The sequence below is a fragment of the Lipophrys pholis genome (genome assembly GCF_963383615.2).
Source record: "Lipophrys pholis genome assembly, chromosome: 17".
NCBI classification, from domain to species: domain Eukaryota; kingdom Metazoa; phylum Chordata; class Actinopteri; order Blenniiformes; family Blenniidae; genus Lipophrys; species Lipophrys pholis.
Window position 1 is genome coordinate 9,769,252 of NC_137643.1, and position 24,324 is coordinate 9,793,575.

The 24,324-nt window shown below is 42.0% G+C and overlaps 2 protein-coding genes across 4 annotated transcripts in view; one reads left to right on the forward strand and one right to left on the reverse strand.

Moving 5' to 3' along the window:
• On the forward strand, window positions 1–3,814 carry abitram (actin binding transcription modulator). Of its 2 annotated transcripts, none has more exons than XM_080485178.1 (6): window positions 1–89; window positions 1,322–1,373; window positions 1,733–1,862; window positions 1,970–2,046; window positions 2,125–2,194; window positions 2,404–3,274. In XM_080485178.1, exons 1-6 carry the CDS (start codon window positions 56–58, stop codon window positions 2,539–2,541), a joined length of 501 nt encoding a protein of 166 aa, XP_080341304.1. In that variant the 5' UTR covers window positions 1–55; the 3' UTR covers window positions 2,542–3,274. The 2 variants fall into 2 exon arrangements, with proteins under 2 accessions (XP_080341304.1, XP_080341303.1); XM_080485177.1 differs by lacking the exon at window positions 1–89 and adding an exon at window positions 1,003–1,195 and having other exon boundaries at window positions 2,404–3,814.
• Window positions 3,815–3,838: 24 nt separating this feature from the next.
• The window catches only part of ctnnal1 (catenin (cadherin-associated protein), alpha-like 1), a 50,119-nt gene continuing 29,633 nt past the window's right edge, over window positions 3,839–24,324 (reverse strand). For both annotated transcript variants that reach the window (XM_080485175.1, XM_080485176.1), the window contains exons 3-19: window positions 20,641–20,828; window positions 19,770–19,889; window positions 17,871–17,960; window positions 17,437–17,607; window positions 15,836–16,036; window positions 14,225–14,311; window positions 13,786–13,944; window positions 12,298–12,390; window positions 10,668–10,818; window positions 9,554–9,591; window positions 9,410–9,460; window positions 8,514–8,668; window positions 8,159–8,207; window positions 7,555–7,611; window positions 6,095–6,214; window positions 5,410–5,493; window positions 3,839–4,782 (exon numbers count right to left, since the gene is read on the reverse strand). In XM_080485175.1, coding sequence (XP_080341301.1) covers window positions 4,621–4,782; window positions 5,410–5,493; window positions 6,095–6,214; window positions 7,555–7,611; window positions 8,159–8,207; window positions 8,514–8,668; window positions 9,410–9,460; window positions 9,554–9,591; window positions 10,668–10,818; window positions 12,298–12,390; window positions 13,786–13,944; window positions 14,225–14,311; window positions 15,836–16,036; window positions 17,437–17,607; window positions 17,871–17,960; window positions 19,770–19,889; window positions 20,641–20,828 — 1,976 coding nt within the window. In that variant the 3' untranslated portion in view covers window positions 3,839–4,620. The remainder of the gene's footprint in view (window positions 4,783–5,409; window positions 5,494–6,094; window positions 6,215–7,554; window positions 7,612–8,158; window positions 8,208–8,513; window positions 8,669–9,409; window positions 9,461–9,553; window positions 9,592–10,667; window positions 10,819–12,297; window positions 12,391–13,785; window positions 13,945–14,224; window positions 14,312–15,835; window positions 16,037–17,436; window positions 17,608–17,870; window positions 17,961–19,769; window positions 19,890–20,640; window positions 20,829–24,324) is intronic.

The window sequence follows — 24,324 nt, forward strand, 5'->3', positions numbered from 1 at the left end:
CTGGTGCTGGGGCCAGTGCCACAGAAAGGTAGAGGTTCCCTCAGCAGTGCCCGTCATGCAGGAGGAGGATAACGCCCCAGTCACGTTTGGTATGTGATTGACCCGAGAAGGGCTATTTCTCAGATCCAGGGAGGGTAACATTCCTTCATTCCTGCATCCCTTCTCTCCCACTGCATTACATAATGCAGACTCAACAAACTTATCTGCATGAGTGAGGTTCATTAGACCTTAGTGGAAAGAAAAAAGAGGACATATTCTTAAAAGGTGTGAAAATGGCAAATGACTTTCCACATGTGATGCCAAGAAATGATAACACGAGATTTCTCTAAACTACTCTATATATAAGTACGTCTGAGCTAAGCATGGAAATACTTTACAGTCAATATAACAACAACAAAAAGTGCAGTGTGAAGAGTTTGCATGTCTTCCTAAATTGCATTTGTAATATAACCTTATTTAGTAGTTGGCAATAGTCTGACATCTAGTGGACAATGTGAAAAATCACTCTGACAGGGTTTTCAGGGATAAAAACTTAATCACAGCAGAATTGTAATAGTCACATTATTTAGCTGTGCCGATTCAATTTACCGAAGTATGTGGGTCTTCATTTAAACAAGTTCATCGCACAAGTATGTATAATTAATCAGCTTTTGTTAAAAGTGTTTGTTAAACTGTTATCTTGTTGAAATTAACGGTTTTGCACCGGTCACGTACTGAAGAATAAATGTCTTTAGATCTCTCTTTTGCATTAATTTGGAGAATTGGTGAGTTCAGTGTCAACATCAGTCAGATACCTGTGAATAAGGTGGAGGTCCACCCAAGAAAGTTGCGCAAAGGTCAGTGTAACTCAATCCTTCAACTGAACAGAGCATTATTTCTTCTTTTAAAGAGAACCAGACAAAACTAAACAACTCAAACCTTCTTGAAAAGCGACAGAAAAAGGAGGGCGAAAAGCGGAACGTTCGCCCGTTGCAACTTTGGGGAGGGTTGACGTGACGTACCGCTTGGTGTTGCACCACTATCTGTCCGGTGAACAAAGTTGGTTAAATTTTGTGCGGTGAGATTTTTTATTTCTGTTTCAAAAATCAAAAATCTTTGTGGTAAATAATTCCAATGGACTGTCCGGAGGAGAAAGACGATGACACACAGGCGCCCTCGGTTATAGACCGGTATTACACACGCTGGTACAGAGCTGGTGAGTTTAGTTTATCACATGTGAACTTGATGCTAAGTGGCTAGCTCGAGCTCTCACAAACACATGCGTTTTATTCCCGGTAGAATAAATAATGATGTTGTGAATGTATGTCTTTGCTTTAATTAGATATGAAGGGCAAACCGTGTGAGGACCACTGCATCCTGCAGCATTCAAATAGGTAAGAGTTAATGCTAAAAGAAACATCGTCAGGTGTTGGATACAGGAAGTTAAAAAAAAAAATCGATTTAGATTTATTGCATGAATTTCCTTACTGGATATAGACTATCAGTATCTGTAGTATTTATTTGCTTATTATGGTTATGTTTGTTTTATTATTAACCTCTTGGTGGACTCCGTAAAATAGTGATTGTGACAGATCCAAATAGAACAAAGTTAATGTCAAAACTTTAAGGCTTCAGGATATGTGTGCGTTCTTATTTTTAAGAGTTGTACTGACCAGAAGTGTACGTTTGCATGTATAATTCTGAAATGCTCAACAGATTTTAAAATGTATGTTTTTTTTATTTTATTTTGCAGAATCTGTGTTGTCACCATAGCGGAGACCCACCCGATTCTTCAGAACGGGCGAGCGATCAAAAGTATCAGTTATCAGATCAGTCATGGCTGCAGTCGGCTGAATAATAAAGTTTCCGGCAAGTCCAAGCGGGTAAATTAATAAAGCTTCACATGATTTTGTTCTCTGTGCACAGATTTGTTAGTTTTATGTACGTGCTAATAATGCTTCAAACTTTAATCATTTTGCATTTACAACAGGGAGGGCAGTTTCTTACCGATTACGCCCCGCTGTGTAGGATAACATGCACAGATGACACAGAGTTCACCATCTACAGGTGAGGCTATAGTTCTGAAGCATATCTGTCTTCTAAATATTTATGCGTTTTAATCATTTACACAAACTGTTGTTCTAGTTGTATCCGAGGTCGTCTCCTGGAAGTCAATGAGAATATTTTAGAAACTCCTAATCTGTTACTGGAGAAGGTATGTTACAAGTATTTTCACTTTATAATGTGTGTTATGCATACTTTCTACAGCATGTTTGCATGCATCTGTGTAAATGCACGTGCACCTTAGAGAGGCCAGATGATGATTAATCAGTCAATATTAGACCAACAGAATTTAGCTGAACTCATGAAAATGAAAGTTTGAATTAGATTGAATCGTTGCCTTTTTTTTTTAAATCTCTACAGCCGTCCGCTGAAGGATATATCGCTGTCATCCTGCCAAAGTTTGACGAGAGCAAGAGCATAACCGAGAGTCTCCTGAACAGAGAGCAGTTCGAGAGCATCGTCTCCAAGCGCGGCGTTGCCCAGTCGCAGCCTTCTTGACAGAACTCCACGCAGACGCCTTTTCCAAGTTTACAGATACTCTGTACTTTTCTTGGAGAATATTTTCCACTTGTTCTTACCGAATCCATATAAGACTGAAAACAAATTTGAATGGTGGTGGCTATCTTTGTGGCTGTTGGAACAAATAATTAGCCCTTTTGCTGCAGTAAGGCCCAGGTTAGAGTCTCGACTGGGGCCGGTTGCTGCATGTATGTTAAAAGAAAATGCCTAATGGCAACGTTTATTTGTTTTGGGAATGTACATTTGTGTGATTGTCCCTCCGTGAGCCTTGTGAGAGGCCGATGGTAGGCACAGGGTGGATCTTGCCTTTTGTCTTGTTTCGACTGTGATGGGCTTCACTCCTGCTGACTCCAGCCTCTACAAAGCAGCAGGTGCAGGATTATTAAGAAGTTCCAAATGCTACAGCAACGACTTTTTTCTGGAAGTTGTATTTCTCACTTTTTGTTTTGTTCCAACGATTGTGGTTGATCGTATTCCCAGCACTGGATAAAGCCACCAGAAAGATAGCCACTTCTATCTGTATTTGGAGTTACCTATGTGTATAGACTTTTGTGTATATAGCATTTGAACTTTTAGTTTTTGTTTGTTTTTGTATGAGACTTTGATGAAGGAAATACAGAATCGTTTGGTTTTAGTTAAAGCAAAAGTTTGTTTCATCCCGATAAGTAATGTAAAAGAACAAAGTTTGCAGAACATAAAGAAACAGACATTTAAGAAAAATATTGTTTATTTCGTCTCACTTTCATTAACCCTTTCGTCAAAAGAATAGGTGCTCCAAAACTAGATTTATGATTTCATCTCTTCTGTAGTGCCACTACACTACCCAGCATTCTTAGCTGCTCTCACACTGTACAAAGACTCCTAAAAGCTATATGTATGACGTACATTTCAGACATTACCACATACCCATCTCGTACCAAAGTCACCACCTTGGGATACACACAAGTATATGCTTCAAGTACCATAATTTCTCTATATAATATACCATTTAACACGTATCGGCCCACAAGGCAGCTTCACAATGATAGTCTTCATAACAAGTACACTTCAAGTTTTCATTTGACATAGGTGCCAGTTCAGTAATATATATATATTTCGTTTCATCTTACTAATAAGCTTTATCCCAAAGAAACATGCCTGCAGGCATGACGGGAAAACAATGAGAATCATATAGTTTCATTCTCAGAAGCTGAGGATCTGTTTCTTCTTGATAATATTTGGCATTACATTTTTAATAAATATATTTTCTTGCATTTTTTTTTTCTTTTCTTTTTTTAGCTGGCATGGCACATGGGGAATGTCTCGTGAACTTTATGGCATTTAGTCATATGGCGTGGTCAACATTGCAGTGCGAGTGATCATGGGTGTTACGTGGTACCACTGTGGCTAATATTAGATAAAAAGTGTGAACAAGTCAATGATCATTGTACACTCAAACACAAAGGGTTGGGTGCTCATGCGTGGTGGGATTTCAGGTTTAGTTTGTTTTTCTGTTTTTTTTTTTCCCATGTAACTTGTGCAACACATTTACAGTACGTCACAGAACAAATAGGCTTGTTACACAGAGGCACGTAGTGAAGACAGATGTATGGCTGAGCTGAGCATCAAGTGGATTTCCCCTCTGCTCTCTCATCACTTCATCAACTCAGTGGATTGAGATGTGAGGAGAGTGAATTTAAAACAAGGTGGTGTGCCAGGCCTCACTTTCTTTGGAGACTCACTATTGTAATAATGGCTGATTTGTCTCCACCGTGTGGACTGAGGTGGAACCGGTGTTTCTGGTAACCCAACTCACCCTGGAGTAAAACTGCACCATTGGACAAAGAGAGCTTGGATGTGCTTCTGATTTCAATGAGCCTTCTATAATTAATCACCAGGACAGCAAATACAAAACTCTAGCTGACCTACGGCGGCCAACTTCACCCCACAGCTCAAGACCACGCGATGGTGGCTACATAATGAGGATGAAGGCAGTAGTCCCTGGAGGTGAGGCTGGCTATTGTGCTGATCCAAAAAGAAGAGCAAAACAAAAACAGACAGGGGACAGTGTCTGACGGACTATTTGCTTTCCAGGAGGTTGAGGCTGGCCATGTGCTGCTCCAAGGACTTGACACCAAAGCCGTTACCGTTGAGAGCCGCCTCCTCTTTGATGGGTGTGGAGGCTTCCTGCCTTTCTCTCCAATCCTGCGGAGAGCTGAGGCTGTTCCTGTCTGACTTGTACTGCAAATGGACAGCACAGAGAGATGACACATGAAAAAAAACCCCAGCAGAGCAGAACATGTTGGGCCAGTAAAGTACAAATCTTGATACTATCAATTTTGCAAGGAAAACAGATTATTTGGTTATTGGCACATGAGAGCGAGTGGTTGCACTTAAAAAAGCAACAGAAAGTTAGTTTCCCAATTCTCGTGTTTTATGTATTTTTCTCTTTGGCTTACAGTAAAAAGAAAAGAAAAACTTTGCTGCTTTGGTGGCGTTTCATTACTCATCAAATGTTTGGCCACAAAAATAAAAGCCACTGCATGAAACATTAACTCCTTTCAACAGTCTTCACAATGGAGATATAGGAACCAGAAGACTGAATATTATTCATCTTTATCATTTTTCCACCTCTCGTTGGTTCTATCGTCTTTAATTTGTCTGTTTCAGTTATATTGGCATCCAAATGTTGTTAGTAGTTCCCGTGTCTCCTTTAACAGAGGTCACCACAGCAAGTCGCTGCAACACAGACAGTGGACTGAGCTAGTGTTTACACTGCATGCCCTTCCTGCCACAGCCGGGATTTGAACCAGGATCCACCACACTTAAGACAGATACTGATTCAGTGACGGTTGTTGTGTCGCTCACCTTTCTGTTGAGCTTGTTACAGAATGGGAGGAGGGAGAGGACCACAGCCAAAACGCTTCTGGTTGTCTGGATTGACGAGTCCACCTGAAGACAAAGACGTGAAATTATACATCAGTACTTTAAGAGAGTGTCATTTAACATAATCATTAATCTACAGCCAAATCTCGCCTGACAAACACTCTGATAGCAGTGGTAAAGATCAAGTGAAGATTAGGTTGCGATCTCATAAATCTGAGTCAATACGTGGAAAAAAAAAAAGAAAACCCTATGCTCATTAATCAGCAGGGGTCTTTTCATGCCTCGGCTATTCCATTTCATTTCAACCTTTGCCTTTATTACAAAGTTACCCAAGGCAAACTCATCTACATTCATTAATTCAGTGCAGAGATTCATTAATGAAGCTCTAAGTCTCAGATGTTGTCACAGGTCATTCAAAGATTATGCTATAGCCACTAATGACCACTGGTCATTAGTGTCAACTGCCTCATTGGAACCCAAATGCTGTTGGATACACAGTCTAATGCAGTCAAAGCTATTTGAACAAGTTTGTCTTGTTGAGACTCAGTGATATCACTAATTTGATGTGCAAACTGAACAGATTCTGGACAACATCTAATCAAAAATCATTTAAATACATTTTAATTCATTAATGCAGGCGCGAACACACAGAATGCAATGTGGGTACCTTCTGGAAGGTGGCAGTCTTGCCCTGCACAGGAGTCTTGGCACCCATCTGCAGCTGTTGGCACAATGCCACCAGCTTCTCCATTTCTGTCATCACAACTGACTTTTCCTCATCAACTAGCTGGAACATTGAGAAAGAAGAGGATTCTTTCAGACTATGGTTTATGGTGCCATTTCCTCTTCTTCTCTTCACAGGGCGGACTGGTAAAATGAGCAGAAACTGATAAATGTATTGGATGAAATTTACAGTGCAGCACAAAAAGAAACAATCTAGTTAGATCTCAGTCGCAGGGGCCGTCAGTGTGTCAGATACTACTGACTTAAAAGCACATGCTCTTTTATTGAGGGTAGCATTAATCGTCACTGATTAAAGCCCAGAAAACCTCTTAAATCTCAATAGAAATGCTTGAGCTAATTAACATCAACCTTTTTTTTTTAACTTTCCATTGAGGGCAAACCAGGTGTGCTGTAGGCATGTGTAGTGCCAAAGAACCATCGGTGTGGAGGGTGAGACCGGGGGAGCTCCATTAGCACCACTTTGTTTGATGTCATTAATCAGAAAGCATGAGGCACGTTGAAGAACGGCGCCTCCTGATTATGAATTAGTGCAGCGCCGTCGTCGCACATCCCACCCCGATCCCCGCCACACCTGCCCAAACTTACACACCCCGCAGACACTTGTGGGTGACAAATGGCACTCGTTAAAGGCTGTCAAGAAGAGCCGTCTAATTAAACTTGGAGGACCTGGAGAAGAAAGAAGGTGGTGGAGGGCAGGCGGAAGGAAGGCTACATTTGTTTGCTCGATCTCGAGTCTGAGTGGAGAGGAAGAGGAGGATGTGTGTGTGTGTGCGTGTGTGTGTGTGTGTGTGTGTGTGTGACAACCTTAATATCCTGCTCTCGCCGTGTGATTTATAAGGCAGACCTGGCACAGCGGCACGTCAGAATGGGTGATCTGGGCGCGGAGTGTTGTGAAAGGCATAATGTGGGTGGGGGCACAGGTGTCGACACGCATTTTTCAAGCTGAATATTTGAAGCTCACCCTGTTCAAAAGTGAATAAACTATATATTTTTTGTCCTCTTAGCACAAAGCTCTGTGTCACGGTAGCTGGTCAGATTCTTCCAGATTAAAATAAACTTGCTTTATGTCATACATAGACAGTATATTTTCATTTTTTTGTATTCTAGTGTATTCGTATTTCTCCTACGTCTCTAAAAATGTGTTATTTATTTCATTTAATGTGCATTAGTTTCATATTTGAGTGCTTATTTTGCAAGAAATGTTCTGTAACCATATTATGTAAATGCACTGCTCTTTGGTTTACAGCCTGAAACTGCGTGTGTGTGTGTGTATGTGTGTGTGTGTGTGTGTGTGTGTGTGTGTGTGTGTGTGTGTGTGTGTGTGTGTGTGTGTGTGTGTGAGAGAGTGTTTGAAAGAGACAAATTTATCACATTAGTATATACCTGAGTAGAAAAAGTGCGGAGAGATGAGCACAGCTGGAGTCCCTCCTCAGAAAGAACCTTAGGAGTAAGAAAAAAAATAACCAGACAATTAAAAAAAAAAAAACCTTCCTCAACGAGCAGAACTAAAAGTCTTTCAACTTTCACTTGGAAGCTCTTCAATGGCAAAAAAAAACATACTTTGTAAATGTTATGCATTTACTTTTTCTCAGCTTTCCTTATCAGTATGCCTTCCCGTCTCTTTCCCCCTCCCGTTCCTCTTGCTCTCTTATCTCCACTGCTCAATTCCAAATTGAATGAATTCTGGTTGACATTTGGGGCCTTGATTCTACAAATTACTGTATATTACTGGCAATGATCCCAGTTCAGTGGGATATATCTCTACTTCCCGTCCTGTCTAAGATGTCTCGGAACCTACTGCACTGTATTTTGGCCAGGGTGAAAGGTTCTTGTCGTGGCTTATCAGATCTGAATGGAAGCGGGCATCGATTGTTAATCTAGTGTGTCTTCAGACTAATAAAACCCGACATGCATCAATTTACAGTTTTTAATAAAATGGAAGGAAGAGGAAAGGAAGGAGAGGCGAGCAGGACAGATGAGCGGATACCTCAGCTTGATGGAAAAGATCTAGTGTTGTTTTCAGCAGCCCCTCCCCTCTGCGGAATCAATAGGGAAAAGAGAGAATATTAAAAACATATCCATGGGCCACAAAGATGGATGAGGACAACACCCAAAATGTGACCTGAGATAATGCAATTGTTTCATTGATTGGACGAGTCAGTGCCACGTCAACTCAGTCGGAGCCTGAAGCTGCGCCTGGTAAATATCAATATCTGTGTCCCAACATCTAATTAACACCAGGCCTCTGAAGAGATTGACGGAAGCTTTGCTCGGTTGAGCTGTGAAACAAACGGACCGGCTGAAATTCGACGTGGTGGTGGTGGTGGTGTCTGCGGGTTTACCGAGTGAACAGGTACATGTTGTAGGCCATGCTGGCGAGGCTCTGGCTCTGCCGCACCACGTCGTGCTCCTGCTCCTCCCACTTCTCCACCTCCGTGTCCACATCCGACGACAGCAGACGAAGCTCCAGTCCCAGTTTGGCCATGCTGGTTTGCTCCTGCACACACGCAGACTCAAACCATTTAGGGGGGGTGTCCACCATGCAAACACTCGTACCATTGCAGTTTATTCATGTAAGTGTGATCGCCGCCATCACCACCCCGGTGTGCACTGAACACGAGGAACAAGTACGCTCGCAAACTTTCTCCTGTGCAGTTTGATTAAAGTCCACTCGGAGTGTGAATGCAGCTCTGATTAAAGAGCTGCAGGCGGATCAAATAAGGACCAAACCCATCAAACAAAAATTATGCAGTAGCACTTTCTGCTGATATTTTTTTTTATATTTTATAACTTGTAGGTGTGTTCTTAGCTGGTAGAAAACCAAACACAACAATCCAACAAGCATTATCCTGCATTTAATGCAAAATAGAACATTGATAAGAACAATACGCTCTCGTACACAGCCTAAAATCAGTCTGATTGAAGTTTAATACAACTTGGAAGACTGAGGCATAATGTACGCCGTTAGAAAAACATATATGCAAACAGGGTGCTTTTCACTTGTTTATACTCTGGGAAATCCTGTAATCAGCATAATCCTGCTGTGTGTGGAGGAGCAGTGTGTGGAACAAAAGTGCCGGCCAGCAAAACTGTAGCATATTACCATACCAACATGATCCTTTCTTCAAGAGAGTGACAGAGAGTTTTTCGGAGATGGATATAGTGCCGCCACCACACGGTACAAGATGTGACATGATGCATTGTGCCGAGTGCCGGTGGGGTTTGTGGTGCACGCTACCTCTGCATCCAACTTGACGGCCTTGGCAGTCTTCAGGTTCGCCGAGTGTTTCTGTTGGAGGAAAGCAGATTTCCTAAATTAATCAGAGGATTATTAAGCATTTTATCGTTGGAACAGTTGTGCGGATGGACGTGTGATACTCACCCCGGGTCGAGGAAGTGACAAATAAGGTCTTTTGTCTCCTGAAAGAGGAGAGTTATAGTGATTATCACTTTATCGCTTTAAGCTTTGATATTAACGACATATCATATTCCCACAGTTGTTTGTGCTTCTTAACTAACTGTGTAGATAAATGCACTTTTCAACTGATTACAATTAGAGCTATTCAGTGATTACAGAAAGGGAAATTATTTCGCTTTTATCACTGCCCACCTCTGACACATCTTTATCTAGCATCATAAATATAAACAGCACGGTTCATTTCAATGCACAACAGGGGCAATAAACTCAGGTGTCATGTTCACGGGCGAAGATTAGCAAGAATAATAAAAGAGAAGATAATAAAATGCCTCTTCACAATGTCCATAAAACATTTTAATGCAGGAATAAAATGGTCTCGTCGATTGCGTGCACCTTTGACACACTCGGCTGCAATTGATAATATTTACAACACTTTATATTTAAGTCACATACCTGAGAGAAATCCTGAAACTACGAGTGTTTACAGAGAGAAAGCATTGAGTTTAAAAAAAACCAAAACAACCTACGTCCCGCTTTCATGACACAAAACACACATCTAAATGTGCAGGGGACATAGTGTCCAAATACACACACACCTAAGGTTGTGTGTGTGTTTTCTGTTGCTGACTCTGTCAGTGAGGATACAAAGAGGAACGTTTTTAAGAGTGGCTTGTCCATGACTTGGACACGTCAGGTTGCCAAACACAATAGTGAACAGAGTGAGGCGGTACAGAGGAGGAATGAATACATGGGTGCTCAATGACATTGACGTTATTCCTTTTACAAGATGCTTCCTACAGTCCACGATGATTAATTTCTAATAGATATGCTCATGCTGCCGGCTTTGCCTGAGCTTCAACTTGTATTAATTCTGCTGAAATGTTCAGGAACAGAATGACTCATGAAGGTTTTTTTTTATCTCTTCAGACTCAGACATGGGCAGCACATTTCCATGTATTTACTCCTCCTTCTCACTCTTTCAGAAAGACTTTCTCTTGCTTGTTTGCGAAGCCCCGCTGCCGCCGCCGCCGCCGCAGCTCACCCAACTGCACACATGCACCCGTTGACTTAAACGCACCTCGCCTGCCTTCAAACACGTCGTTGATCTCTCGGAGCAGCAGAGCCATGTCGCAGAGCTGCGACTCCCAGGCCTCGCAAAACACTTCCAGGTTCTCCTTTGCAATCTTGCTGGATGGGTGGAGGGCCAGCGTCTGAGCGGCCGAGATGATCTGTGGAGCAGCGAGAAGAAAGAATCATGGGAATTGTCAGCTAACAGTGAGAAGTCAAGTAATCAAAGTAAGAAAAGGAAAGAGACAAATGTCATTTACATTGTAGGGATGGACATTTGAGTCCTTGCAGCTTTTTATTGCAGTGTCTTAAAACTCTTTTCAGTTTTCATCCTTGTCTGTTCCTGGTTTTTAATTTGATTCGAAAGTTGCTGTTATATTGCTGTTTGTTTGGTCTTTGTGTACTTGTTTTATAATAATAATAATTATTATTATTGCCAGACGCTCCTGTTGATCTGAACAAATGGATGTTGTTTAGAGCTTAAAGTCTTCCATCCAGCTTCTGCATCTTCTATTTTTCAATTTAGAGTTGAAGGTTGGAGACAATCCAAAAATTAAAACTGTCAGAAGGGTAAAACTTCAACAGATCACCAATCCCTCACAGTACCGACACAGTTGAAAACATATATTCATACGGACAGCTAATTTAGAGCCACCGATGAACCAACAGAAAAGGGAGGAGGTCAGAGTACCAGGCGAAACCCAGCAGGCAAACATGCAAACTTCACAAAGAAAGGCACCAAGCCCAGAACTGAACTGGGATCATCTAAACCATTATGACCTAACGTTTCCCAAAATACGAAGAATTTTGTAATCTTTGTGCGACTGAACATACTTCATGTGTACAAGCTCAGGCTTATCTTAAGTGCAAAACATACAATATTTAAATATCTATAACTGTAAATACATTCTGGCCTCTGGACTCCATTGAAGCACAATATAAGAAACACACACCACACACACACACACACACACACACACACACACACACACACACACGCACACACACACACACACACACACACACACACACACACACACACACGCACACAAACACATACAGTGTAGTATTTAATAGCCAATTACCCTCTGGGCCACCTCGGCATTACTTTGGGAAGTGACAGTAAGATAGCGCCAGTGCCAACCCATATTGTGTCGTTATTGATTGATTGACCTTTGAACTTAGGAGCGGCGTCATTACCGTAAAGTCATACGGGGCCTGACATTAGAGCTGGAGGACGGGAACATTCAACACTGCTGATAATTACTGGCATGGATGGTTTCCAAGAGCAAATATAATTAGATCGGAGATGGAGGACTGGGTGGACAGCATGTTCTCGGCCATTTTGAATGAATGGAAGGTGTAGGAGGCAGACGGAGTAAATTGTCTATCTTGCCTCCCTTAGTGGAATATTACCCATGTGTGATTTTACTCCTGAATCGCAGTGTAACCAGTTTTGACTTTAATGACATGTAATTCTTAGTGTTAAATGGAACAAAGTGCATCGCAACTTTAATGAAAAAAGTCTCTCAGTGTGTTTCACTGTTCCTGGCCGCTATGTGCTGCTATTAACACATGAGGCAAACGGGCAACCACCTAATCACAAACTTAGAAACAACAAAATGTAGACATATGTTTACCTGTGGACCGATGACGTGGAAGGTCTCCTCAGCGTGAATGCAGGTAATCTCCAACGGCTCTGTACCCGACACGTGGCACAACAGCCGACACGTCTGCAGTGAATTACACACGGAAAAAGAATTTCAATTAGGGTGCTTGTGACATTAATAAAACATCCATCCATCATTTATACCCCTTGTATCTAGTGTAGGTCGGGGGGGGGGGTGCTGAACCCTCAGAGCAAATGGCAAAGTGCACAAAGGCTCCCAGTCTATCAGAAGACACAGACACACACACTCCTAAGAAAATGTTGGGATCAATAATTATATTTATTCTGCAATGACTCATTCAAACTTTCAGAAAATGAAATTAATTATTTCCACTTGTATTCGCATAATCAAAACACCTGCTAGGGTTACATTTGATTGACAGTGAAATATCAATTCTGCTATTTATTGAAAGCACAAGTTGAGTACTTTTTGGATAAATGAAAGCTTGTTGCAGTTTTTAGTTTGCTGCAGCTTTGTATCGTGTCAATTCTGTTTTCATTGCTCAAGAAGTCAAGTAAATCAATAATATGTATAAATTACACTTGACAACAGATTTTTTTCTTATATACAAAATGTGTCATCAGTAGATTGTAAAGAAAGATGATAGGAGGACAAGGAGGATTATCACAGCTAACTTGACGGACTAATAGCAATTTCATTCAACACGGATGTGTTTATTCGTTGTTTTTTTTACTTATTTGGAATAAGTTAAACAGATAAGTCAAAAATGTATTAATGTGAAATCAATACTTTATTGATTTGATTTTTAATGGGGATGCTGCAAGTGGCTTGCACACCTAGAGTTTCCCCTGCATGGCCTAAAGAAAGCAGCCAAATCTTCTGCATTGCCCCAGTAGCTTATTGCTGGATGTCAAAAACATCTCATTAGAGAGTAGGGGGTGTGCTTAACCAAAGAAAATCAACAAATGGATGTCAAACACATTTTCCTGAAGACGCTTTCTATCGCTCTTGGTAGTTATTCTTATTCCACTTTTAAATTTGCCTTTGCGTTTGGATACCACATGGCATTTGAGGGGATTTCTTGAGTGTGAGATTTGTACAGCCTGAGGCTCCGGTCCACTGCCACTACTGCAAAAATACTCAAATGACATGAGCCGGCATTCTTGAAATGCTTTTGAAATGTCATAAGTGTTTGGGAGACATTTCGTCTCTTATCCAAGTGGCTTCACCAGTTCATGCTGTTCATTAGATGAGGCTGGCTAGTCTGATATTATAGTCAGGTGAAACTCACAAACACCAAAAAACAAACAAAAAACACGTAGTCCCAACATATATAGTTCATAATTTGATGTGAATTTGTTGCTGAGATGTACTATAAAAGTAAAGTACAGCAAAGTGGCCTTGGGTTTTCTGGAAGTGTAAACATGTAACCTGTCCTTATTGACCGTCTAACAGCGAGAACCATCCAGAATACCATGCACCCCCGATCCCACCCACCTCCACAAGCTGCTCCTTTTGCTCAGTGAGTTTGCGTGAATACTCCGACACGGCCTCCAGGTTTCCTTCAGCGCCGGCAGCCTTGAGAGCTCGCAGGGGCAACTGCTCCCCCTGAACGTTCAGCAGGTGCGAGGCGCGTCCCACCGCCACCTTGTGCAGCTGCGGGAGGAATCAAAGATTGAACAGCACACTAAGAGGAGCAAGGAGGAGGAGAGATTGCACGAGAAAGAAAGACAAGAGTGAAATCTGGAGGATTTTGAAACGAGTGTAGGTGACAGAAAGAAGTTGGCAGTGAGACGTCGGTAGCAGGGGAGCTGAGGTGACGTGTTAGGGTAAGGTGGGAACGCAGCCACAGAGGCAGGGCAGCCAGCGACAGACATTCCCGTCATGTTTGTACCCGAGCACATCCACTCAGACACAAAGAGAGGCCGCCGCTCACCTCACGTCTGAGGTCGTTGATGCTCTGGCACGTCTTCAGGATGACCACCTCCATGTCCTCCGGGGCCTCCTTGGCATGGACAGACTGCTGCTCCGATGAGAGAAGCAGAAGAGAATAAAACATGAGACCCAATGTGGTTTCATGGACTCGGGCACAATCTCTCGTGACAAGAGACGTGACAAAGCACCGCAAAAAGACTGGACTAGTAATTTAGGTTTGTGCTTTTAAAGTTGGTCTTTTTTGTTTTTTTTTAACAATATAATCTTAATTTTGTTCTCAAAAAATAAAGATAATTGAAGATTGTACCACATAAACTAATAAAATTTGAATATTTCACAATAATTTTCCTAATTTCAGACTGGCTCAAATTAAAAAAGCAGCCAATACAAAAGTGCGCTTTTGATTCTGCCGAATCTGCTACAACAACAACAACAACAACAACAACAACAACAACAACAACCAGGAGCACACACTGAACTGGGCAGAACACCCAAGAATATTTGCAAATTCTCAAGCTTTTTCACTTCAATTTCGAAACGCTGCAGTTTTCTGGTCTTTTCAAGTCTCCACGTGACCTGCAATTGCGGGGGGAGGGAGAGATGAGGCACTCCTGTACAATTATGCAGCAGCTGCCGCTCTGTGTATACTGAGAACACAAAGGGAAAAAGTTGACAATGAGAAGCTGCAACATAATGACTTGTGTTGCATAAGTCTATCAATTTTCAAGGCCAAGGAGCCTGTGCTGAATACTAAGGAACACTACGTAATGTTTCTTCTTCGGCTGAACAAGCCATGGTTTAAATTTTTTTAATTAAATAAAAAAAAAAAAAAAAATAAAATAAAATATATATATATATATATATATATATATATATATATATATAAAACCACATGAGGTCAATTGGCGATGCTAAATTGCCCCTAGGTGTGAATGTGAGTGTGTGTGGTTGTCTGCCTATACGGGTTTTTCCCTGTGACAGACTGGCGACCCGTCCAGGCTGAGCATCCTGCGACCCTGAACTGGATAAGTGGGACAGAAGACGGATGGATGGATAAGAAAAACTGATATTTAGGTGGGTTAACATCAGGTTGTTCTAAAAGAGAGATGTGAAAAGAAAGTGAGAAGGCAGCGTGAGTAAGTGTTGCAGCGTCAAAGTTTGAACGTTGCACAATGACGCATAAAAGCGTGTTCCCACTTAAATGTTTTGTAAAAAGGCCGACAGCAAGCGTTTCCTTCATTTATCATTCTGCTGATCACACTCCTGATTAATCTGTTGATCAGCTCAATGCTGAGCAGGATAAGCAGGAGATTGCAATTTATCAAAAGCTTTGTGTTTTGTTTTTTTTGATAAAAAACAATATCTAAAACTTAAAAAATACATTTCCATGAGAACGCATGAACTGAGAATCTGGAGCGAATGTAAATTCAACCCACAGCTCACCTTTTTTTGTGAGAACAATCCTCTATTTCATTGGTTATATACTGATTACAACACGGGTGTCTTTCAGCTGAAACTCTGACCGTTCTTCATATGCCACCATATGTTTTTTCTGAGTATCCCTCCGTCTGTGCGTGCATCTGCAGCGCCGTGCCTGCGTGTGCCAACGTACCGCTTCAACCCAGGCGTGCACCAGCTGCTGAGCGTCCTGGCGCGCCAGCTGGCACAGACCGAGGATGGCCTGGCGCTGCTCGTGACTGGTGTAGGCCGAATCGGTGAAGTCTTCTGTCCGCTCCACCAGGGCCTCCAGCTGGCCGGTCAGGCTCTGCGGTGACACGGAGTGCAGGTTCTCCCGCAGGCACTCCACGCTGGACTGCGTGAGGTGAAAGAGCATTTAAGAACATGGATAGACGAAGGGGGGGGGGGGGGAGACAGAAAACCATTGTAGCGGAACAGCTTTGGTAACCAGTGTCTTGAGGAGGAGAAAGCACAAGTCAGACTATCAATACTATGCATCTATCACTGTGTAGCAGCGACTGCAGGATTTAGGTTGCGTCGGGGGTTAAATCTCACCCTGGTCCATCAAACGTGCACAAAACATTCTGGAAACCACATCGTCAACACAAACTAAAGCTAATGGATTTTCTGTTTCAGCTTTCTTGTGTCAAACAAAGACCTGGTTTTAGGAGAAGTAAAAGTTCCTGCTTATGCGTCATAAGAAGCCCAGTTTATAAGAGCTTTCAGTAAACTGCCACTAAAAGCTGCTGCACCATTTCAAAACACAATTTATTCACCATCTCCAGATTTCTTCTGAAAATACTTTATTCTTAGTCTCTCTCGACTTGAAAAGACCCCGGCCAAAATGTTTTTGCAAGTGCTTGTTCCTTTAATCTGCAGGCGTACGAGGAGGAGAGAGATTAGTGAGAGTGATGTAGGTTCATTGGTGATTCTGAGTCACACTTGAAGCCACAACACAACCACAATGAATGCAAATATGGTTTTCCTCAGCAGCCACTAACATGAAGGAGAGATCTGGGGAGTTTTGCTTAAAATAATGGGGCTCTTCCAACATGCAGCCAAAAACAGGTTCGATACGGCCTGCAGGATGATGTCGCAAAGTGGAAAAATAAAGAAAGTAATTGTTTCATTGTTTCAGTAAAAGTGGAAGTTACAACACTGGCAACCCTTCCAGAGTCGTATCCTGCCTTTCAGGCAGTTTGAGGTTCGACTGGAAAAAAATCCCCCACCATCCTAAATAAATAGAAATGGGAGATGGAGAGGTTGTAACATTCGAGGCACAAAAACTAAACAGCAGATGGCAACAATGCTTGTTGCTAAGAGATGCGGCAGTGAAAGGTTATTGCGAGTGGAATAGCATTAGCATCATTCCATGAATACCATGAATGTGAGTTTGTGAAAACGGCGGCGCTGATGGCTTCAGAAAACCTGTGTTCGGAGTGGAAGTATACCTCTTCCCACATAAAGTTTCAGAGGAGAAATACTGCAGCGGCAAAATGAACATTTTCAAGATGTTCTCATATTCTTTTGCACAAACATTAATGAAAAAAACTTTGAAGTTGACAATATTTCGAGGTTTTGAACACGGGTTTTCCAGGATATGTAACATGTTTTCGTTAATAGTGTTTATGGTCAGGTCCAGTTGACATTAAAATAGGCTGACACCCCTGGACACATACGATGAGGATCATTCATTGATTTGCGGGATGAGTTTCATCAAGTGGCTACTTCACTGAGTCGATGATCGGAATCTACCTTGAAATCCTTGATGCCGTTGTAGATGCTGGCAGGAAGGATCTTGCTCTCCCCACAGCTCCGGGCCTCGGTGACTATCTCAATGACCTGCTCCAGGGCGCAGCGCATTCGGTGGAACACGGCATCTTTGTTGATCCGCGCCGACTCACAATCGGGGTGCCTCAGGCAAGTCTTTTGGAAGAGGGTTGATGTGAAATGTCAAAGCTCACAACCTCTTTTGCCCTTTTTTCAAATTCTGTCCTTTTTCATGCTTCTCAACATGGTTGATTCACCTTTTATCAATGAAAACGAGGCTTCAACTTAAATGTTAAGATTCTATTAAGCATGTCAAAAGCCTTGGAATTAAAGGAACCTGAGAAAGCCTAAATCGTTAAGCTGGACATAATCCATAACTCTTGCCGGGTGCCCGAGTGCTAACCCCAGTTGTACTGTACCTTGGAGGCGGTGAGGAGCATCATGGTGCATTTCTCCAGCACTGCTCTGGCCGCTGCCATCCGGGCTTTCTTCTTCTCATCCTTCAGGTCCTACAGTTCAAACACACACACACACACACACACAGACACACACACGCACACACACCATATGGTGATAGGTGGCTTTACTTGAGTTACAACTTCTGAGACCTCTTGGCATGTCTGAGGGACATAAAACACCAAAAGTACCCAGCAAATCTCTTTCGTCCTGGTATGAGAGGACATCCAAATATAACACTGATTCCTATCCAAGTTTATGCACATGAAACTTTGCAGGTTAGGCGTCATCCAACAATAAGGGATGCTACCAGAATAGAAGAGATAGGATACGACCTGCTTCATCCCTCTCTGTGCAATTCTACACAGAAATAGACAGCTTGAATTATCTAGATGCAGGATTTAGAAAAAAAAAAAAAAAAGGCAGCTGAATCAACTCCTCTTTGGGCACTTTGCCATAGATTACAAAGAGGAAGTGATTATCTGTCATTATTTTTGCCTATGCACTCTCTGGCTTCAATAGATGTAGATGTGATGCATGCCTGTGCATGTGTGTGCATGAGGAGGAGTGAAATGCGATTAAAAAAAAAAAAAGACGAAGAAAACAGGGCGATAAATGAGGAGAGAACACATTAGCAGCAACAAGGGGTGATGGAGAGAGACGTGATGTGTGTGTCAAAACATGAGCCCATGAAATTTGGAAAGAGGGATGGACGATCCTCCCTCCCTGTCTAGATATCGCAGCCGCTGCACTTTACATAAACTTCTGCAGGCAAAGCGCTTTAGCTGCGAAGGCTGAATGTATGCATCAAAGTAGGATTAGCAGTCTGACAGTACAAAGTTAGAACCCCAAAGTTACGCCGCGTCTTTTCTGAAGATTTCAGAAAAAAAAGTTTTGTTTTGCAAATTTGCACAGTAAAGTGCGCAGTAAAGCTGACATATTGCAGAAAGAAGCAGCGGATGAAAGCACAGGTCAGCTCACATCTACGCCGAATCGCGATGCGAGACGGCTTTGAGGAATACCACTCAGAGCATTTCTTTAATGGATTGAAACTTGCAGTGAAAAAATAAAAGAAATAAAAAAATGGATGCATAAAGTAATGAAAGCCAGATGAAACCATTGTGAAAACGGTGGGGGATTGATTTGTTGCTGCACATTTGCAGTGTAGATGTTGCTTGTTAAAATAGTTTGTTTTCACCATCTGCTTTCAGAATATTGTTACACAAACTAGCTGATTATTCACCTGCAGCTTCAAACACGTGGTTATTCCCACAAATAATTGGCTCAGTGATTAAATACTGTATCCGACCCCTTGCTTGTCCACACCTGAATTACTCCACGAACAAATTCACTAGTGGGGGCGACAGGTGTGAGAAACAGTTTTAAAACAGTGCTGTTTGCTCGGCTTATTAATCGCCTTGCATCTAATCAGTTCAAGTTTGACAGAATTTCCAAATTTACTCCAACATATTTTTACATTTGTATACTAGCAAATATGTAGAGTATGTTGTTTGAGCAATATTCACAGAGAAGATAACTCTTTACAGAAGTTTGATAACTCTCTGATATGTCTCTGTCAGAACAGTTAAGACTTCACCATTTTTACCACGAAGGTCACTTCATTTTTGGCAATAATGACTAAAATACTTCACTAAATTGTGCTCAATTCTGACTGTTTCCATATAGTTTTCCTTTTCTAGACAAGTACACTTGTCTTAATTTCCCCGTCAACAAAACAAAAAATCTGATTAATAGTCGGGAACATCTCAGTGAAAAAACCACCTTTCCATTTCTTAAGTGAACAGTTATATTAGTGCTGTTCAAATTGAAACCCGGTACGCATCCGTTCACGTGCCACTCACGTTCTGTCTGTCTCCTGTGAGGTGAGCGAACTCCACCATCTCGTTGCCAAACTGGCTGAAGATCTGCACAAACTCCTGGAAGGTGCTGACTCTTTCCAGATGGTCAAGTGTCACCAGAACCTATAGCAGAGGTGAGAAACCAGAGGACCATGGGAAAAAAATAAATACTACAGGGGAAAAAAAACATGCAGCAGGCCCCATAATTAAAGTAACTGTACAGGTGACATGAAACATCTACTACTTGCTTATTTCTGTGCTATTCCTGTACTCCCTTCAGTGATACTGGTGGTTTGAATGTGGTATAATTACATCAGTGATAGCCTAAATAAAGGCCTTACATTAAGCACGTCCTAACCCACATTTTATTTAATAGTAGTCCATGCAGCTGCTAATTTGGTTGCAGAGGCCATGCGAGCTGGCAGCACTAACGCAGAAGCTTTTATCCATGCCAAACAAAGAAGAGGAAGAGATGTAATTGTGTTTGCCAGTAATGGAGAACAGGTTGGGGGGGGGGGGGGGGGGCTGTCGAGTGTCTGTCTAAACAACGCTAACCAGTCGTGATTAGCCCCCCCCCCCCCGTTTCCATTCTTGGCTCCTGCTTCGTCCATATCACACTGTCTGGCTAAGAGCATAGCCAGGTACATGGAGTGAGACAGTATCTGGACCTCTGTTTTCATGTGATCATTAAATGTGCTGCCTACTGTCATTTAGGCCCAGAGTACTCCTTTGGAAAGCCTGGGCACGTTTATTAAGCTCTGGACTTCCTGTGTGTGTGTGTGCGTGTGTGTGTGTGTGTGTGTGTGTGTGTGTGTGTGTGTGTGTGTGTGTGTGTGTGTGTTCAAGAGGGCGCTGTCACATGAGCAAGTCTCACCTTGTTGCGTGATGTGATTATCTGTTTGATGACGATGCGGTCGGCCAGCACCAGGACTTTAGTGACTGAAGAGAGCAGCAGGCGTGCAGCTTTCACCATGCCTGTCCTGTCGCTGAAAACGGTGACATGAGGGTCTGACTGAAGCGGCGTGGCTGATCCGACGTCTGTCAGCTGGGCGATGGCGTCGCCTATGAGAGAAGAATAGAGGGGAAGCCAGACTTCAAAACTGTGGATATCCTGTCTCAGTGACTTTCTGCAGATTTATGAATTGTTCTATCTTTAATTCTCTGCTGCAAGTGATTCTGAAACATGTTTCAGCTCCTCTGAAACTCTGCAACCTGGATTGTAACTGTAAGAAATGGGAATGTCACCCATCTTCCCCTTCCTTTGAATTGATTTTAACACCACGCATCTTAGTTACAAAGCTCAGAGAGGCTCAGACTCTCCAGCAGAACTTTTAATTCCCTGGGTTCCTTCTTGTTCCCCTGCAAGAGTCAGACAAGCCCACGTTGGTGTTTCCAGGACTGAGGATCTGTGCAATTAAGGCTCTGAGACTGTGGAACAATCTGTCTGAGGACATCAGAGCTGCAAACGCTCTCGTCTTTTAAAACACCATTAAAAAATACTTTTTAAACTGTCATTATTGTTTTTCTCCAGTCAAGTTGATGCATTTTAGTGAACTCTCGTTTGCTTTAAATGCTCTGCAGAGCTTTGTAATTATGTTTTGAAAAGTGCTATACACATAAAAGTTATCATCATCATTAGGACATAAGATCAGTCCGTGCGATTTCAAAAACACATCTGATGACAGCTCTCCTAATTTAAATGAGCTCAAAGCAATTTCACTGTATTAGGCTGACTAGCGTCAAACATAAAAAAGAACATCACAAAAAAGTTACTTCTCACCTGTCAGAGAGAATCAGACAACAAATCTTTAATCGGTTTTATTTATTTCATTTGCCAACTATGAGACATTGTGCCCATTTGGGAAGATCCGTAAGCTTGAAACAACAGTGCTGTTTGCCTGGTTGATCAGCAAAAGATCCGCATGTGTTCATGTACAGGGAAAATGAAATTTGATCATAGATGCGGGGCAAGTTGCTCTAAATTCCCTTAATCATCTTCAGTGTTTTCTGGTTTGGATTAGCCATGTTGCTGACAGAGCTGTGTCGGGTTTTATAATCTAACTCAAACTGCGCTAAGGCTGATTGACAACCACTAACAACCTACAGGGAATTTTGAATCTCCAATTAACCTCAACATCAGGTTTTTAGGTAAAAAAAACAAAACAAAACTTCATCTGAGCAAACAAAAATATATTCTGTGTTCCAAAAATGTATTTTTAACGTTTGCAACTATCCACATACACTCACAATCATGGTGTTTTTCACTCGGTTTTCTTATTTGCCCTCCTGCAGATCTCTGCTCTACGTGCTGGCTACGTCTCCCTCGCTCTCGCTCAACACCACCTCTGCCTTCACGCTCGCTTTACTTGGCACAGCGTTGCAAATGTAAACAAAAACCAGCCAATCGCAGACTTGCACGGGGTCGTTCTGATTGCCTGATTAAAAACGATACCTAAATCAAATGGAATTTTTGCGGTTTATGTTGGATGAGGACACATTTTCGGTGAGTCTTATTTTCTACGTGATTCAATAATGAAAATCGCAAAAGAGGTAAGAGATAAAAATGTGTGCTTTGACAAAACGACGACTAGCCATACCCTCCAATGGTTTTTAACATGATTTATTTTTTTAAATAAAAGTTAAGATAAAGATCTTGCTGGGAAAAGCCAACTCCCCGACCCCCACATTTCTACTGTCACTAGATTTTCCCTGAAGCTCTTTGGTAACCCCGGTGATGCAGAATGTTTCCTGGCAGAAATGTCTCTGCGATGACCTCCTGATATCTGAACCCAATCATAAAGCAGAACACGTATGAATCTCAGTCAGTAAAAAGTGTCCTTATTGGCCTTTACTGTGTATTTGAGTACAACGGTCTTCCAGTGTACCTCTCTGTACTTCTGGTAGTTCATATTAGAGGATGAAACACAGCAGTACCTCATTCAACGGTGCCATCCTGATCCAAACTCTGCTGGCAGGCTTCCTGGCTGCCATTTCAGGGGTAAAAAACTTGGGCATGCACAGACAGAGTTTGGCTAGTTCAGACGGCATGGCGGCATAAATAGACCACTCTTCGCCTCGAGTATTAAAGATAATTTCCGGAAGGGATAAAACACAATAACATCATGTTCAGCAAAGATACACCAGAGCTATGCCGACCCGATCCTGAACCTAGACCCAGGAAAGCTTTCTACGTATTCTTTTTCTGGCGCCCTGTTTCCTTCCTTTTCTTTCATGATCATGATATCCCAGGTAGAGGAATTTCTAAGCTGAAAATCCATCACCAAACGGTCCCATCAAGAGAAATGTGTACAGTGTTAAGAGCAACAGAGAAAGAAAATCTCAGTGAAAGCGAGAGCTTTCTCTTTTACTGAAGGGTGGTAGGGGAGGGGGCTGTTGGTCGGTATCAGGTCACGCAGCTTGGCCTGTCTATTTGGTTTGGCTGGTCCTTTATAAAAAGCAGCACTGGTGAGGAGATTGCATCCGACAGGCTGCTTTACTGAGCCAGCTCCCCGAACCAGTTCAAAAACAGGCCAAGTTTACTAAAGAGAGGCTGGAAATCCAAGGTTTGGGGCGATGATCTACTCTCCATCTTCAATAGAAATGGTTTGTCTGAACAATTGTTATGAGGTGTTTGTTCTGAAAGGACAAGTTAAACAAATACTACATTTTTAATGAATGATGTTTTTTTGTTTGTTTTTTTACTCATAAATGAAAATATTAAAGACTAATCTGTGATCAGGCAGATTCCATTGCCTGCTGCGATGGTTTGCAACAAGTGTCATTTAGTGGAGCGCAATGACATATACCACTGTTACTTCAGTATTTCAATGATGGAGGACATTGTTGTAAGTCTTTACCTTTACAATGGGGTTCTCAAATTAAAATTTTTCATCCAGCAAGAAGTTGAATCCAATGTAAAAAAATTGCCAAATATACAGTGCAAGTAGAATGTTGCAAAGTATGTGGAAATGTAGAATTTATTGCAATTCAGTTTTGTGCTACACGCATAAGTAAGAAAAGAAAATGCAATGTATTTTGCAGCCTGAATATCAAGGCGAGCTAAAAGCGCCACTGTGCTTCAGTATGTAGTATGAAAACTATTAACTTATAAAAACTGCTACTATTTCACGAGTTCATACACTTCTCGGTTGAGAATTAGACCTTAATACCAGTTTATCAGCCGACATCCGTAGTCCTCTTTGAGCTCACATGTTTAACACTCGCTCAGGCTGTATCTTGTGTGAGTTTATCTGGGTTCCACCTACCATATCTGACATCTGTAATCACCCCTGATGCAGAAAAAAAGTGAGAGAAACACCGAGCCGATGTGATAATGGCACCGGGAGACTGAGGAAAAAAAGACTTAGAGATGCAACAGAGTTTGCCTTCACTGACCTCCCTCAATGGATCCCTCCACTGCTCCGATGGTGGGTAGCATCTAATTAAACTAGTCCTTGCAGCCTGCTTTTATTTTTCATTATCGCACACAAGGCCAAAGCGGGCCTGATTAAACTCTCCCTCCAGTTCCACTTTAAATAAATGTCAATCCTTCACTAAC